General features: G+C 34.1%; 1 protein-coding gene across 1 annotated transcript; it reads right to left on the bottom strand.

Moving 5' to 3' along the window:
* Nucleotides 1–6,241: 6,241 nt before the first annotated feature.
* On the bottom strand, nt 6,242–14,943 carry LOC108204792 (subtilisin-like protease SBT2.3). Its single transcript, XM_017374407.2, has 10 exons — nt 14,280–14,943; nt 12,768–12,921; nt 12,208–12,605; nt 11,420–11,515; nt 11,200–11,272; nt 8,588–8,870; nt 7,982–8,310; nt 7,560–7,830; nt 6,949–7,230; nt 6,242–6,841 (listed from the first exon to the last, which is right to left on the bottom strand). The coding sequence occupies exons 1-10, from the start codon at nt 14,504–14,506 to the stop codon at nt 6,417–6,419; spliced, it is 2,538 nt and encodes an 845-aa protein (XP_017229896.1). The 5' UTR covers nt 14,507–14,943; the 3' UTR covers nt 6,242–6,416.
* Nucleotides 14,944–16,310: the final 1,367 nt, after the last annotated feature.

Raw genomic sequence — 16,310 nt, forward strand, 5'->3', positions numbered from 1 at the left:
ATGAAATGAAAAGAGTGACATGCAAGATAAAGAAGCCATAGGAATATCATAAGATGCGAAGTTAATGATAAGCTAAATCAATTCAAACATTTATGGGCATAATCAACATAGTGAATTATGCATGATTTGTAACTGAAATTTGAAAAAGGCATCATGATAATGAGTTGTTTGATTTTAAATGCAGCTTTAGATTAGGCACAATTTTAAGTTTGAGAGTACTCAACCTAGTTACCGTAGATATTAATATTTGTTTTCATGAAAAAATTAATTATACAAAGAAAGTTGAAAATAAAATTCTATAAAAAAATAACATCAAATTAGTATTAAAAATTATAAACTAGATATATATTTTTAAAAAATTTAAAATATTACATTAGTACTCTCAATATGCAATCTCTACTTTCAAATATATTTATGAGTATTTGTTGCATATTGTCTGGTTGGTGATTATTAATTTGTCAGGAATTGTGCTCATCAAAATAATTGATATATCAAATCTTTTGTTTCTATAAATTAAAAGCTACATAAAGTTTAATTTTTTACACAATTTCAAATTTTAAATATATTTAACTAAAATAAAAAATTGAGATATCATCTAAAAATTAAAGATGAGAATAATTAAATAATTTATCATTTTTTTGAAAGATTTTTGAAAGATAGATTATTGTTATTACGTTACTGCAAAATAAATAATATTATATTTATAAATATAATATTATTTATTTATATTATCATTTATAAATATAATATTATTTATTTTGCATTAACATAATAACAATAATCTATATTTCAAAAATCATTTAAAAATATGATAAATTATATATACATCTCCCGTATCTATGTAAATATTTGTTAAAAATATTGAGATATATATGAGGAACATTTGTGAAGAAAAATATTATTACATGTTATTAGTAATTAGTATGTATTATCTGAGATGTATAGAATAAAAAAGAAATCAACACACCTAAAAAAATTTGACAAAAAAAAGTGTGTTATAAATAACTTGTCCATGTTATCAAGTCGATGAAAATGAATTTTAATTATTAATATTAAATTAGTTTTAGTTGTTGTGTTTTCTCAGGATTATTTGTCAATAAATTTTATATTACACTAAAAAATTATTTTTTTCAAAAAATATACATGAGCGCTTAGGCCCAAAATTTTAGTTGAGAGTTGAGACAACCTAATTTTGCGTGCAAGTCCAACTCCAGAACGTTATTTCCAAGGAACAGGCCCACCCTGAGCTATTGAATGTATGTTTGAAGCTCCTGATAAAAATTTAAAAATTACTTCATGCCCAAAAATAATTTTCCCAAACAAAATTCTTAAATTTATTATTTCTAAAACACTTGAGAGTAACGCCATGTCTATTGCATTCAGAAAAGTTGCATACCACATGGGGTGCCAATCGATTGAGAACTAGTCCTCCCGAATTTGATTGTGACAATTAACTCGGGCAACTATCATTATTTAATAATTACTTAGGAATAATAATACATTCTGTGAAGATATGATATTCTTGGAGATGCAGAACACAATGTACCAACTACTCCCACCATCTCAAATTAAATGACTTAGTTGATTTTGGGCATTGACCGTATAATTTTGAAATTTATTTTTTAATTTTTCTTTTGTAAATGAAAATTTTATATTTAAATTTTTATTTGGAAAATTAAAATTTCAAATATAATAAGTAATGTTGACACAAATTTGTTAAACACTGAACTTGAACTTGGTAAGTAAAGTAAGGCAATCCCTGATGGCATGATGTATTTACTATGTGATCATCAACATTCTCTTTTAGTCATCACTAAATATTAGAAAACTCAATGTTTTGTTTGGGTCCTCAATGTTCTGCTCTTTATTTTATGTGCAGAAGCAGAACAATATGTTTTTGCTCAAGATAACATCTTTCTCCTTCCTCTAACAATCTATCATAGTGAATTAGTGATGCCAGGAAAGATATGTCGCATTTGACAATTCTTATGTGATAAGTTGATCATCGAGATTAAAATGAACGGGAGATTTAAAAAAATTAGATTATAATGTTTAACAATTCTATTCATTTTACAGTTATTCTTTTCTATTATGATCGATTTTGTGTGGTCAATTTTAATCACATATTGAGTTGAGCTTGACTTCTACAATCATATTTTGATATAATGAACCAAATGAAGATTAGAAAGCTTTGCATAGAACTATACAGAATGGCAAGAAATTTTATTTAATACAATTTGTACCACATCAAGGTCAAAATATTTTAGCATCATGTTGCATTCTAAACAGCAGGCAACGGTGGAGGCGAAGCTGGACCATCAGGAACAATAGGTGGGAAAGGAATCACGGGAGGGATTGGAATGCTGGGAAATGGTGGAAGTGGGAATGGAAAGCTAGGTAATGGTGGGAATGGGAATATTTCAGGAAGTGGTGGGAACGGGAATGGGAATTCAAAAGGTGGTTCTCCAGGAAATGTGAAATCCTTTTCCGCACTTTTTCCATTAGAAACATCTGATTTTTCATAAATCGGACGAGCCTCTCCCAAACATGCTAGGCACACAAGCAAGATCGCCACGACCATTACTTTGGAAGCCATTTCTTAGAGTGTTTTTCAGTGTTTGAGAGGTGAATGTAAACTGAGTTTGATGCAATCCCTGCATGTGCCTAAGATTTATATAGGAGCAGCCAGCAGGCTAGTAAGTTGTAATCAATCTGAGAAGGTAACAATATCAGCTTTATCAATTCATGCTGATTTGTAACTGAAAGTTTCAAGTTCCTATTTGGAAATAAAATAATAAGTTAAAAATAGTTAGAAGTCATATATTGCAGAAAATATGGTAAAAATCATGAAATATGAATAATTAAGAATTTGATTATGTAATTAAGTGGTTGGGAGTGATTTGATTTTATGTGTAACTTTAGATTAGCTAATTTTGATTATGTAATAACACCAATTTATTGTAGTTGTTAGCAGACAATAATTATATAATATATATATTGTGCAAAGTACATCAAATGGAATCAAACAATTCCCATACAAGCCAAATGCTTCTGGTCCATTGAGTGCTTAATCTTCATAACCATAGTAATCAGTCTGGATCTAAATATGAAACTTGAGCAACAAATTTTCAATATAACATTACACTTACATTATTAATCATATGCTATATCTACACAAACTTACACTCATCATTTACATAAAAAAGAAGAAATAATAAGGTATGCTTTGCAAGATTAGAGTAACTATAAAACAAAGAAGTCATAGCAGCAGAGATATTAGCTGTTGGTCCTGTTATATGCAATTTTTCCGATGACTGATACAGGAAGGTTAACAATGTGCCCTTGATTACTAAAGAGTCCGATTCTTCCAAAGCTTGCAACACTGCTGCTTATTGTGGCGTTATTGTACATGGTCAGAACCTGTTGTCCTCCATTTGCAATGAAAAAATGTCTAGGCTCCACACTAAGAGAAGCTCTGTAGGGAGCACTCCAACCAACACTGCAAGTCTCATCCCTGGCAATGTTGATCACTGTTCTTGGACCATTCTGGACTAGTTAAGTTTTGCGATGGTGATTGAAGGCAAATTTAGGTCTATCCCCGTGGTCATTGTGGACATACCACAGCTCTGCCCGGTATAGTTTAAAACAACTGGTGCAGACCCATTTATGCAGCATAGGAAATTCAATTTCTGCAAAAATTAAATGCATGTGGACCATTTGAGAGTTGACCTCAGTACTTCATAGGCATAATTAACAGCTAATTAACAGTCTAGATCAAAAATATAAAACTTGAGAAATATGTCTCTTTTAAAACTTAAAATTACACCATCATTAATAATTTAATATTCATATAATCATATTCCATATCTGCACTAAGTTACGCTCACCATTTACATAATATAGAATAGAATAAATAGTTAAGGCATTCTTCGCAATAATATTACAATATTGGAGTTGCTATATAAAACGAACAAGTTATAGCAACGTAAGGTGTTGTTACTAACACAGTCGTCGGCTCAACATTAAAGCATAATAAATTGTCGTTTAGGATCCTAAATTTCGTTAGACCACCTATACGGCTATACCGACATCTCAAAATAGAAATTGTTGAGTGACAAGGTTGCAAGTCCAACTCCGGCAAGGCAAGGAATGTTGTTTCCAAGGATGATATATATCCTGTGTCATCAGGCTGACCCTGAGCTATTGGATGCCTCAAGCTAGCGGACACAAATTTTGTGCTCAACAAAAACTTTTCGAATACTTAAATTTATTGTTTCTGAACTGCTGACAGTAAGGCCATGTCTACTGCATTCAGAGAAGTCGCAATATTTAAATTTCTTGAACAATGCAGATCAATCAACCTGGACAACTAACTACTCCCTTCATCCCAAATTAGATGGCCCCGTTGACTTTGGGCACACAATTTAAGGTTCATTGACCGCTTAGATACGTGACTTATTTTTAAAATTTTATTTTTGCAAATAAAAATTAAAATATGAAATTTTCATTTATAAAAAAAAATAAAAAAAAATTTCGGAAGTAGACGGTCAATACACCTAAAGTTACGTGCCCAGAGTCAACGGGGACATCTAATTTGGGATGGAGGTAGTATCATTATTTAGTTATTACAATACATTCCCCGGAGATAATAATGTTCTTGGAGATGCAGAACACAATGTAACAAGTAATGCTCAACACGAAATCTACTGGCAAAAGCAATGTTAATAAAAAATTGTTGAACACTGAACTTGAACTTGGTAAGTATAATAAGGCAATATCATATCCCTGATGTATTTTCTATGTGATCATCGACATTCTCCTCTAGCCATCACTAAAAATTAAAAAAATCGATGTTTTGTTTGCAAAATCAGTGTTCTGCTCTTTATTTTATATGTCGAAGCAGTCAAGCAGAACGATATATTTTTGTTCAAAATAACATCTTTCTCCTTCCTCTAACAATCTATCACAGTGATGCCTGAAAGAAATTTCGCATTTAAGAATTCTTATGTGATATCATAAGAGTCGATAACCGAGATTAATGCGAGATATAAAAAATTGGATAATAACATTTAATTATTTTAATCATTTTATCGTTGTTCTTTTGTACTACGGTCGATTTTGTGCGGTCAATTTTATTTATATATTGAGCTGAGCTTGACTTGTGCAATCATATTTTGATATAATGCACCAAGTGAAGATTGAAAGCTTTGCATAGAACCATGCAGAGTGACAAGAAATTTGAGCATACCAAATACTAAAAAGTTGAGTTATCATAACAATTCGAAAGAATATAAGTACAAATCTTATAATTTTATTTAATGCAATTTCCACCACATCAAGGTCAAAATAATTTAGCATCATGTTTCATTCTAAACATCAGGCAATGGTGGAGGCGAAACCGGACCATCAGGAACAAGAGGTGGGAAAGGAATCACGGGAGGGATTGGAATGCTGGGAAATGGTGGAAGTGGGAATGGAAAGCTAGGTAATGGTGGAAGTGGGAATGGAAAGCTAGGTAATGGTGGAAATGGGAATATTTCAGGAAGTGGTGGGAACGGGAATGGGAATTCAAAAGGTGGTTCTCCGGGGAATGTGAAATCCTTTTCCGCACTTTTTTCATTAGAAACATCTGATTTTTCATGAATCGGACGAGCCTCTCCCAAACATGTGAGGCACACAAGCGAGATCGCCAAGACCAAGATCATTACTTTGGAAGCCATTTCTTAAGTGTGTGTGTGTGTGTTTCAGTGTTTGGGAGGTGAATGTAAACTATATGAGTTTGATGCAATCCATGCATGTGCCTAAGATTTATATAGGAGCATGCTAGTAAGTAGAAATCAAACTGAGAAGGTAACAATATCAGCTTTATCAATTCATGCATTCATATGCAAAATAAGTATGATTTGTAACTGAAAGTTTCAAGTTCCTATTTGGAAATACAATAAGATAAAAATAGTTAGAAGTTGTATATTGTAGAAAATATGATAAAAATCATGAAATCTGAATAATTAAGAATTTGATTATGTAATTAAGTGGTTGGGAGTGATTTGATTTAATTTATATGTAACTTTAGAGTAGCCAATTTTGATTATGTAATAACACCAATTTATTGTAGTTGTAAGCAGGCATTAATTGTAATATGCAAAGTACATCAAATGGAATCAAACAATTTCCATACAAGCCAAATGCTTCTGGTCCATTGAGTGCTTAATCTTCATAACCATAGTAATCAGTCTGGATCTAAATATGAAAGTTGAGCAATATATTTTCAATAAAACCTTAAACTTACATTATTAATCATATGCTATATCTACACAAACTTACACTCACCATTTACATAACAAAGAATAAATAATAGAGTATGCTTTGCAAGATTAGAATAACTATAAAACAAAGAAGTCATAGCAGCAGAGATATTAGCTGTTAGTCCTGTTATATGCAATTTTTCCGATGACTGATACAGGAAGGTTAACAACGTGCCCTTGATTACCAAAGAGTCCGATTCTTCCAAAGCTTGCAACAGTGCTGCTTATTGTGGCGTTAATGTACACGGTCAGAACCTGTCGTCCTCCATTAGCAATGAAAAAATGTCTAGGCTCCACATTAAGAGAAGCTCCGTAGGGAGCACTCCAACCAACACTGTAAGTCTCATCCCCGGCAATGTTGATCACTGTTCTTTGGACCATTCTAGACTGGTTGAGTTTTGCGATGGTGATTGAAGGCAAATTTAGGTCTATCCCATTGGTCGTTGTGGACATACCACAGCTCTGCCCGGTATAGTTTAAAACCACTGGTGCAGACCCATTTATGCCGCATAGGAATGACATATAATCATTGTAAGCTGCAATATATGAAAGTGAAAATTAGAACTTAAATAAATAGTTAGAAGGAGGGCCAAAATATTCCGCAGGAATGCTGAACCATTGCATTCAGAAGCAGATATACTACCTAAATCAAAGATAAGTCCAGGATTTAGCGCTGCAGTTGCATTGACAAACCCACTCCCCATGTCGAATGGTGTGGCAGGGGACTGGCTCATATCTGGGTTGGCATATGTTCGCTGGGCCATTATGGGCCCACCATTCCTGTCCGACAAGGAAGCTGTTGTTGATAATGCTGATGCTATAGCTGACGGACTAAAGCTGGGATATTTCTTCTTAATCAAGGCTGCAAGGCCTGTGACATGAGGAGCAGCCATGCTTGTCCCAGACATCATTGCAAAGTTCTCCCCTACAAAAGTTATAGCAGCGTTTAGAATATCTACAATTATATGAGATTGGTTGCTCCCTCTGTCCTACAAATGTTCAAAAAATTTACAAAATTTCAACCATTTTTGCTTTCATGTCTTGCCCACGGTTTACTTTAGTACTTGTGACATAATACTGAATTTCGCAATTAGATGACGAAGTAGATTTGTAACTCGACAACATTTTAAAACATGTCATATTAAAAGGAAAAAGTTGCACTCTTATGAAAACGTGTAAGCATGTGCCTCGTTTTGTGGATGGGTCAATGAGGACTCATAAACTGTGTTTTAACAGTGCTTGTCGTAAGCTTACCTAGGAATTCAACCGAGTCAGTGCCACCAGAACTCCAAGCAGCCCAGATAAAATTTCCTGGTGCGACCAAATTAGGTTTTAGTATGTCCGCATCATCAAGAAAACTGTCTTCTGGATCTGGTCCTCTAGCAGAATAATACATGATTTTTGGAGCCGAACTGCTGAAATTTGCTGTTACTCCACCTGTAATGCATGCAACTGCTCCAAATTTAACAATCTGATTTGTATCCCCGTCTCTCTCCAAAGAAGAATTGTAGTATCGCAGTAAGATCTGCCAATAAATTATTGGTAAATAGGATGTTAAATATATTCAACAAAGTTTAAATTAACTGGGGGAATGTTATAAAAGAAAAATTTTAAACAGCTGCAAGACTACAAGAATGAACTCTTCAATATATAATCACACACAAAGAAATACCAACCTTGGAGTCGTCGGGAGTTGGAATTATAATTCCAGGAAATTCCATTGGTATTGGATTAAGCTGGTAACCAATGACAAAAGGATCCATGTAAAAAACAACACCGGTCGCATTGAGGTTGTTTGCCGTTTCTAACGCTTGTTTGATTGTAGACAGCCCCAGCACAAAACGGATTGAATAGCTGCAGATTAAGAGATTCCCTTGTATAATATCTTGATTCAAACTAGCGGAGTCCTGACATTCACCCGCATACATATCATCTGCAGCTGTTGTGGTATTGAGAGCATGAATAGCAGAAACCATTGTGTACATTGTATTGTTATCTGTCCCAGCTGAGAAAGAACAAATAAACACAACTCAATTAATCGTTCTCTTCTTCGGAAACATGAAGAATATCGATAGCTAAATAATGTGGACTAAGTGTCATCTTAAGAAAGATGATGATAGTAATAGGACCACTGTTGAACAGCTTTTGGAATCTTGTTATTCAGCACAAGACACTGTTAGTTAAAATAATACTATGTCTGCATCTTTTATTTGCTAAATCCTTGGATGCTACATCACCAAAAGAGAAATTTTTTAGCTAGTCAGGGAGAAGTATAATCTTACGTGCAAGTCCAACTCCAGCAATGGTAATGTTATTTCCAAGTATAATAGAATTACTGTAGACCCTGTCATGGGCAGCAGCACCAACAGTGTAGATCCATGGACTGAAAGAAGATATACTCTTAGGCGAAGGTCCAGTATTTCCTGCTGCTTGTACAACAAAAACGCCAGCTTTTACTGCTGACAGTAACGCCATGTCTATTGGATTGAAAAAAGTTGCAATGCCAGGAGGGCGACGGTTGGGAGTGATTGACAAGCTTATTATGTCTACACCATCCTGAGCTGCCTGTGAGTGCACAAGATGATTTAGCCAAAAATGTACTTTATAAACAAGTGAAAAAATGAATGTACACTATGTAGCTTAGGAAAGAGGTAGAATAAACAAGAGAAGGTATATAAAATAATAATACAATATATAGTATGGTCTTTTGCTCAAGCTCTGACAGTATTTAGGGTTGTAACATGGCAGTTGGCTGATGGGGGTTTTGTGTGTGTGTTGTTAGGTATCAGCCCATTACAAGGTAACATGGACTTTGGTGATCCAAAATATATAAGGATAATAATTGTATGTTTAGACAATTATTATAAGATATGTCTTGGTCACAAAGATAGAAGACCTAGTTGGAATTGGATTCTGATTTGAGTTGGAAATCAGAATTGGATTAGGACTATGTGTAGCTGTTTTAGAATTAGATTCTGATTTGTCTAGTTTAAGATGGCTATATATACATAGTCATATTGTGTTTGATAGGTGTGCTCAAGATGTAGACTTAGGTATCGCTTGCGGGCGGATACTTGAGTAGTAGGCTTGAGTATCCAAGTTTGGTTGATTGTATTATTGATAATGGTTTTGATTAATAATACAAGTTGGGACGTGGGTTTTCCACGTCAAATATATTGTTGTGTGTCTGCTTTGCATTAGAATTTGAATCTCGTATTTTATCCTTAACAAGTGGTATCAAGAGCCGAGGTCAGGATCATGATAGACGAGGTTGGAGAAAAATTCGGGATTCAATGGAAAATGTAAAGTACGATGTAGGTTTTGCTAGCAAGAAGCTGCGAAAGTGGAAAGAGACAAAATTACGTGCGGTATGACGGTTGACTTGCACCGTGGATCAATCATGATGGACTCAATATGGAAGAAGATTGGATGGTTCTTCTAGAGGCCGGAGGATTGTGAAAGCAAGGATCGGGTGACTCATGGATGGAAGAGCACTCGTGGTTGATGCACGTGATTTTGTAGATGGATATACTGTTTTGATAAAAGCGGTGGTTGGGAGTTCATTAAAGTGAAATTTGGTGATACTTAAAGTTTGGAAGAACGAGAAGCGGAGATTCTTGTTCGAGGGGAGGCATTGGCGGATGGACGTCGATGTCTTGATCGTGATTGTTGATTGTATTGGGCTGAAGGGGAGGATTGTTAGGTATCAGCCCATTACAAGGTAACATGGACTTTGGTGATCTAAAATATATAAGGATAATAATTGTATGTTTAGACAATTATTATAAGATATGTCTTGGTCACAAAGATAGAAGACCTAGTTGGAATTGGATTCTGATTTGAGTTGGAAATCAGAATTGGATTAGGACTATGTGTAGCTGTTTTAGAATTAGATTCTGATTTGTCTAGTTTAAGATGGCTATATATACATAGTCATATTGTGTTTGATAGGTGTGCTCAAGATGTAGACTTAGGTATCGCTTGCGGGCGGATACTTGAGTAGTAGGCTTGAGTATATAAGTTTGGTTGATTGTATTATTGATAATGGTTTTGATTAATAATACAAGTTGGGACGTGGGTTTTCCACGTCAAATATATTGTCGTGTGTCTGCTTTGCATTAGAATTTGAATCTCGTATTTTATCCCTAACATGTGTGTGTGTGTGGGGTGGGGGGGGGGCACTAGAGACGCCATTTCATAGAAAAATTACTCCAAGTAAACAAATTTTGAACTAGGAAAGTAGCTGGAACAGGCCTGTTAACGCGTAAAAATACAACTATAAGGGAAAAAACAGCGGACTAGAGACGCCATTTCATAAAAAAATTACTCCAAGTAAACAAATTTAAAACTAGTAAGTAGCTGGAACAGGCCTGTTAACGTGTAAAAATACAACTATAAGGGAAAAAACAGGGGACTAGAGACGCCATTTCACAAAAAAATTACTCCAAGTAAACAAATTTTATACTAGAAAAGTAGCTGGAACAGGCCTGTTAACGTGTAAAAATACAACTATAAGGGAAAAAACAGTTATTTTAACAAAACCAGTGGTGATCTGTGTAGAAGTCTGTCATCAACTTGTTTAAACATGAACCATGAATTAGCAAATATAGGAGATTAGCAAGAACATGTTTATCCACACATAAAAAATACAATTATACGGTCAAGAAAGAACAGAAGGTAATATTTACAGAACCCATGGAGATATGACCAGAAGTCTGTCATTAACCTGTTTAGACATGAACCATTCATTTGCCAAAATCAGGAATCAGCAGGAACATGTTTATCCATTTGAAAATATGGATCAAGAAAAAACAGACACTTGTATTTACAGAACCCATGGAGATTAGAGTAGAAGTTTGAAGTGAACCAGGAATTTGCAAAAATTGAACGGTACCTGGTCTATGGCAGCAACAACATCTGCAGCGAACCCTCCAAAGCTCTTATACAGCGCCTTGTAAACAGCAATGCTAGTGGATAGTAGAAAAAATAGAGTTGAAGTAATTATTACGACTACAAGTATGATTACTTGAGTTGTCCAAATCAGGGAAATGGATGCTTAAGTTCTGACGTGTTACAGGAAGAAACAGAAGAAAGAAAAAGTATATATAGCTTACTGTGAACGAGGAGCCATCCCACTGGCATTGCCAAAGTGATGTCCAGCTACTACCACGGGTATCCCATGGTTACCAGCTGCAGTGGAAGCTGTGTGCCTGTTATTTATATATAAAACAGCAGACATTAAATATTTCTGCATAATTTTAGACCAATAAGATACTGACAGCTTTATGTTTTTCTTAAGTAATTGGCGCACTGGGACAGCTTATGGCCTTTTATACTTCAATCAGTATTCACTTACTGTAATGAATATAAGTTTAAAATATGTACTGGAATCTAGTACTACCAAACACAAAACAAAATTACACAACAGACTCCAAATTTCTGCATATTCAAACAAGCATACAGGCAACAACTTAATCTTTATATGATCATATGCCAGGAACTATACTGAGGGCATGGACCAAAAGTCAGCTAATGGGTAATCAATAAATTGATAAATAAAATTCTACACACACAGTAAAAAAAATAATAAGATACCATGCCCCATGGGGCGTAAAAAAATGCATCAAGTTGTTATCTGGTGAGACAAAATTTTATATGCAAAGTTGATTCACAGGTGCCACCAGATCTGATCCTGTCTAGTTTGTTATATAATATTTCTAGTTTATTGTTCTGAGATTTTATTGCATTATTTAGGTGATGATTATGTTATCAATGTAATCCTAGTCATGGAAACAAACAAAAATGATAAATTAACAAAAAAACCCTAACCAGAAGACAAACTGTGAATCATATAGCAACACCAGCTTAATTCAAAATATTTTTCAGTAAATAAAATACTCACGTTCCATGGCCATCACCATCAAAAGGTGATGCATAATCCTGAGTAGCATTGAATATTCCTCGTGTTATAGCAGATGCAGCAAAATGGCGAGCACCAATAAGCTTTCTGTTGCATGAACCAGATGGGAAGTCCCTAGTAACTTCACAGATGCCAGAAAAGCGCTCTGGAACAGGATATGTATTCTCGGCAACATCATCAGAGAAGCTGGGGTGTGTGGGATCAATTCCAGTGTCAATAAACCCGATTACTATTCCTTCTCCGGCAGTATCGAATCCACCCTCCTGGGGCCATGCCCCTTGTGGTAGCCCCAAAAATTGTGGAGTGTGTGTGGTTGCAGTCCTTACTGAGAAATCCAATATGACATTTGCCACTTCTTTCCTCATTGACAGCTTAGCTACCTTCAAATTTTACCAGAATTACTACAAGATACATATAATGCAAGTATGACAAAAATTTAATAGAAAAAAGTAGAAACATTAATCTCTCAATAGACCATCATGAAGTGATCATCATAATATAATGGTGTATAAAATGAAAGCAGACTGCACATTTAGATTTACCTGCACGGGGGTAACCAGAACAGCAAAGCCGTTAATCAAATAGCGATAGCTGTAGAGTTTTAGATACTTTTCCCCTTTTAAAACCTTTCTCAATATAGCATCATGAAATCGTGCAATATTATGTCCATGATACCGATCAGTTCCTGAGATATTTCTGAATCAAATAAATTTTTTTAGAAAGTAATGCATACGTAAATTCCAAATACTAGCAAGACAATGTAGAAAATATTAAGAAAAGAAGTTAGAGGTAGAAAATTAACAACAACATGAAAGTGAAACATAATCATTAAAATAAATAGAACATAATAACTAATGATAGGTGATTTTAGAAAAGGCATTTAAAAAGTAATGCCTTGCCATATTACCTCAAGTTGAGTACATGATTGCAAAAAATGGATACAATGAATCTAAGGTTGGAAAATGAAACAATGCTAAAGGGACCAAAAAGATTGTAAAATGAATAAAATATATACTACTTACTATAGTGGAACATTATGTTAAAACCAGCATTATTAACACGAGTGCCGAAACCCATTAAACAGGAAGCAATAGCTCCCATCTATTTTAGCACAACCATTGGACTTGCTGAGTGAGAGAGGAATTCAAAATCTAGCGGGAATTAAAATGCAACTACTAATATGAACAAACTTCAATTTACAAACATGATTCTTTCCAATAAATTCCCCAACAGCCTAACCACTCACCAAAGCATTCTAATCGCTGTCAACTACAAAAACTTAGTTGTATACCTGTATCTTAATTACATTTTTTTTCTTCACCTTTAAAAATTAATATGTTTGCCTTCCTAATATAATATGAAGTCAACTGCTTCAAAACCAGAAAAAACTAAACCTACCCACCTCCATATTAGACCTACATTGACCGAACCATGACCATAAGAAGTGAAACTTTTTGGAACATAGTATCAAATTAAAGGTTTCTTATTTCATAATCAGATACTCCATGAACTTCCGTTAATTTTTCTGTCTGTTTCTCTCTCTATCCTTGACCATTATTCTTTTTTGTTATCCATATAAATTGAATTTCCCTCAAATTCAGCTGCTGAAGCTAAACTAAGGAGGTGCTCGTCAATAGAAATTATATGCCAAAAGGGCGTTCAGGTGTCTTTAGGAGCTATGAAACTTCTAAGTTAAATGAATAGCCAAAACTGAAATAATGTGGAGTACTCCAACATCAGGTGCAAAAGGTTAGTTTTCCATTCCACAAGTGAACAATAAAGACAAGGCTTTTCCTAAGAAAGTACACAACTCAGGACATACAGAACCTTAACTTGAATGTGAAAACTCTAATTCAACTACAGCAAGATTAAACAGTCAGTATTCCGCATATATTACAAAAAGCTAACCTCCAAAAGAGAGAAAATAAAATGCAGAACAATCATGTAGCAAATAGCAAACAAATCAATTAACCACAGTTGCTTGAGTACATATGCCAATGCAACCAATCAAATTCACCACAAAATTTAAAATTAAAGAATAAAGAAAATCATACCTTGGCAATGGCTTATCCAATCTGTTCTTATTTCTAGAACTACTTGGCTTCTGATGTTTACTCTTGACAATCAATTCCTCATTGAGATGAACCACAGGAGCTTGCTTCAAAGTCACAATATACACAGCACTAACATTTGAATAATCCTCATCTTGACACCAACTCCACCCCAATGAAAACCCCAACAAGATCACAACCATCAATTGCACCCCATAAAATCCCTCCATTTTCAAGAAACTAACCAAATTTCCCAAAAACCAAAAAACACATAAAAATCAAAAAATCTCAACTCCTATAAAAATCTCCACCTTCCACCATTTCTAAAATTCCTCAAATACCCACAAGCATTACAAAAATGCAGAAACCCCCCACTAAACCTAGCTAAAATGGGGGCAAAACAAGCACTTAAGCCACTTAAAACTTATAAAAACTTAAAAAACTTGAAGAAATAAAAAGAACCCTTGTGTTAGATCACTGCACATAACAAGAACGAGGGTCTGTTTAAGACTCAAGTATATAGCTGGAGAAAGGAGAATTAGAGTGAAGCAAATGGCACTTTTTCTTGGGTGGTGTGCACATGAACGTTTAGAATAATAGGAAAAGAGCTAAGAAATCATAACGTTAGGCTTTTGGCACTACACTCACTGTTATTCTTGACTGATGTGGATAGCATTTGCACTTGCATTCTGTGTACAAAAGTAGTGTCGTGTTGCTCTTGTAAGTTATTGAGATTTGTACTCCCTCCGTCTCTGAATAGTTTTCCTGTTTGTACTTTTTACGTTTGCCAACACACATTTTTGATCGTTCATATCTTTTATTTCGTAGTAGCATTAAATATGAAAATTTCACCGTATTAAAGTACTCGTGAATACGAATCTAACAAGATCACTCATGACTATATTTAATTTTATAGATTAGATGTAAATTAGTAATTTGTCTGATGTTATGAACAGTACCGACATCACAAACAGGAAAAGAAAATAGAAACGGAGGGAGTAATAAAATAGACACGGAATATAACAAGTCATGTTGTTACTATGTCCTAATGTGGAACTGTACTAGTGTGTTAAGATACATGTTGGATACACATAAATCTTATCTTTGGTATACTAGTGAGTGGTGCAAGCTTGCTTATGTCAAGAATCTGGAGTGGGTGTGCATTAAAATATAATTCAAATAAGTTTGATTTTAGAAGTGGAGTTGGTGCATAATTGCATTGTTCATGAGTTCGATTCTTTTAATTTAAAAAATGTTCACCTTATACGGAGAAACAATGGGCTTGTCTCGCTCTTATTTCTGAAAAAAAGTACATAAATTTTTATTTTTTTTGTTAAAAAACGAATATAAAACACTTGTTTAACATCTATATCCAAATATATTATAAAAAATTATATTTGTTTAGTAAAATAAGCCCTCAATTTTGAAAAGAAAATTTTCCAAACATGGGCAATATATCAAGAAAGTAAGCTGGTCAAGTTATGGACCTTTAAATAGGGATCGGGATTAATCGAGTTATTGGGTATCAATCGGATTAAAAATCGGATATTAATGTTGTAATAATAGATTAATAGTTAATATATTAATTTTATATCTTAAAAATATTATAACAATCAATTAAATTCTAAAAATCTGAATCGGAAAAGCACCTTACAAAAGATTAACAAGATGGATGGAAGGATTTGTAGTCTTTAGAGCCATGGGGTCAAATGTCAATGTATAAGTGGGTTGCCTTGAACCATAGTTGGAAATTTCTCAAATTCGGATCATCAGATAATGAACATTTTTTCAAAATATAAAAATATTAAGATGATATTCTTGAGCACGGTTTGGATAACTCAGTGGTAAAGAGGTTATCCTCTGTCGTCCCAGGTCCTGGGTTCGATCCTGGCTCACACCCCGAGAGTTTCATAAAACAGGCTATAAACCATATTTGTCAAAAAAAAAGAAAAAAGATGATATTCTCGAAAAGGTACTCGGAACCCGTTTTTCACGTATATATAATCATTTTTCTACAGAGATCTTTTATGAATA

The sequence above is a fragment of the Daucus carota genome, chromosome 1 (assembly GCF_001625215.2).
Source record: "Daucus carota subsp. sativus chromosome 1, DH1 v3.0, whole genome shotgun sequence".
Taxonomy (NCBI): domain Eukaryota; kingdom Viridiplantae; phylum Streptophyta; class Magnoliopsida; order Apiales; family Apiaceae; genus Daucus; species Daucus carota.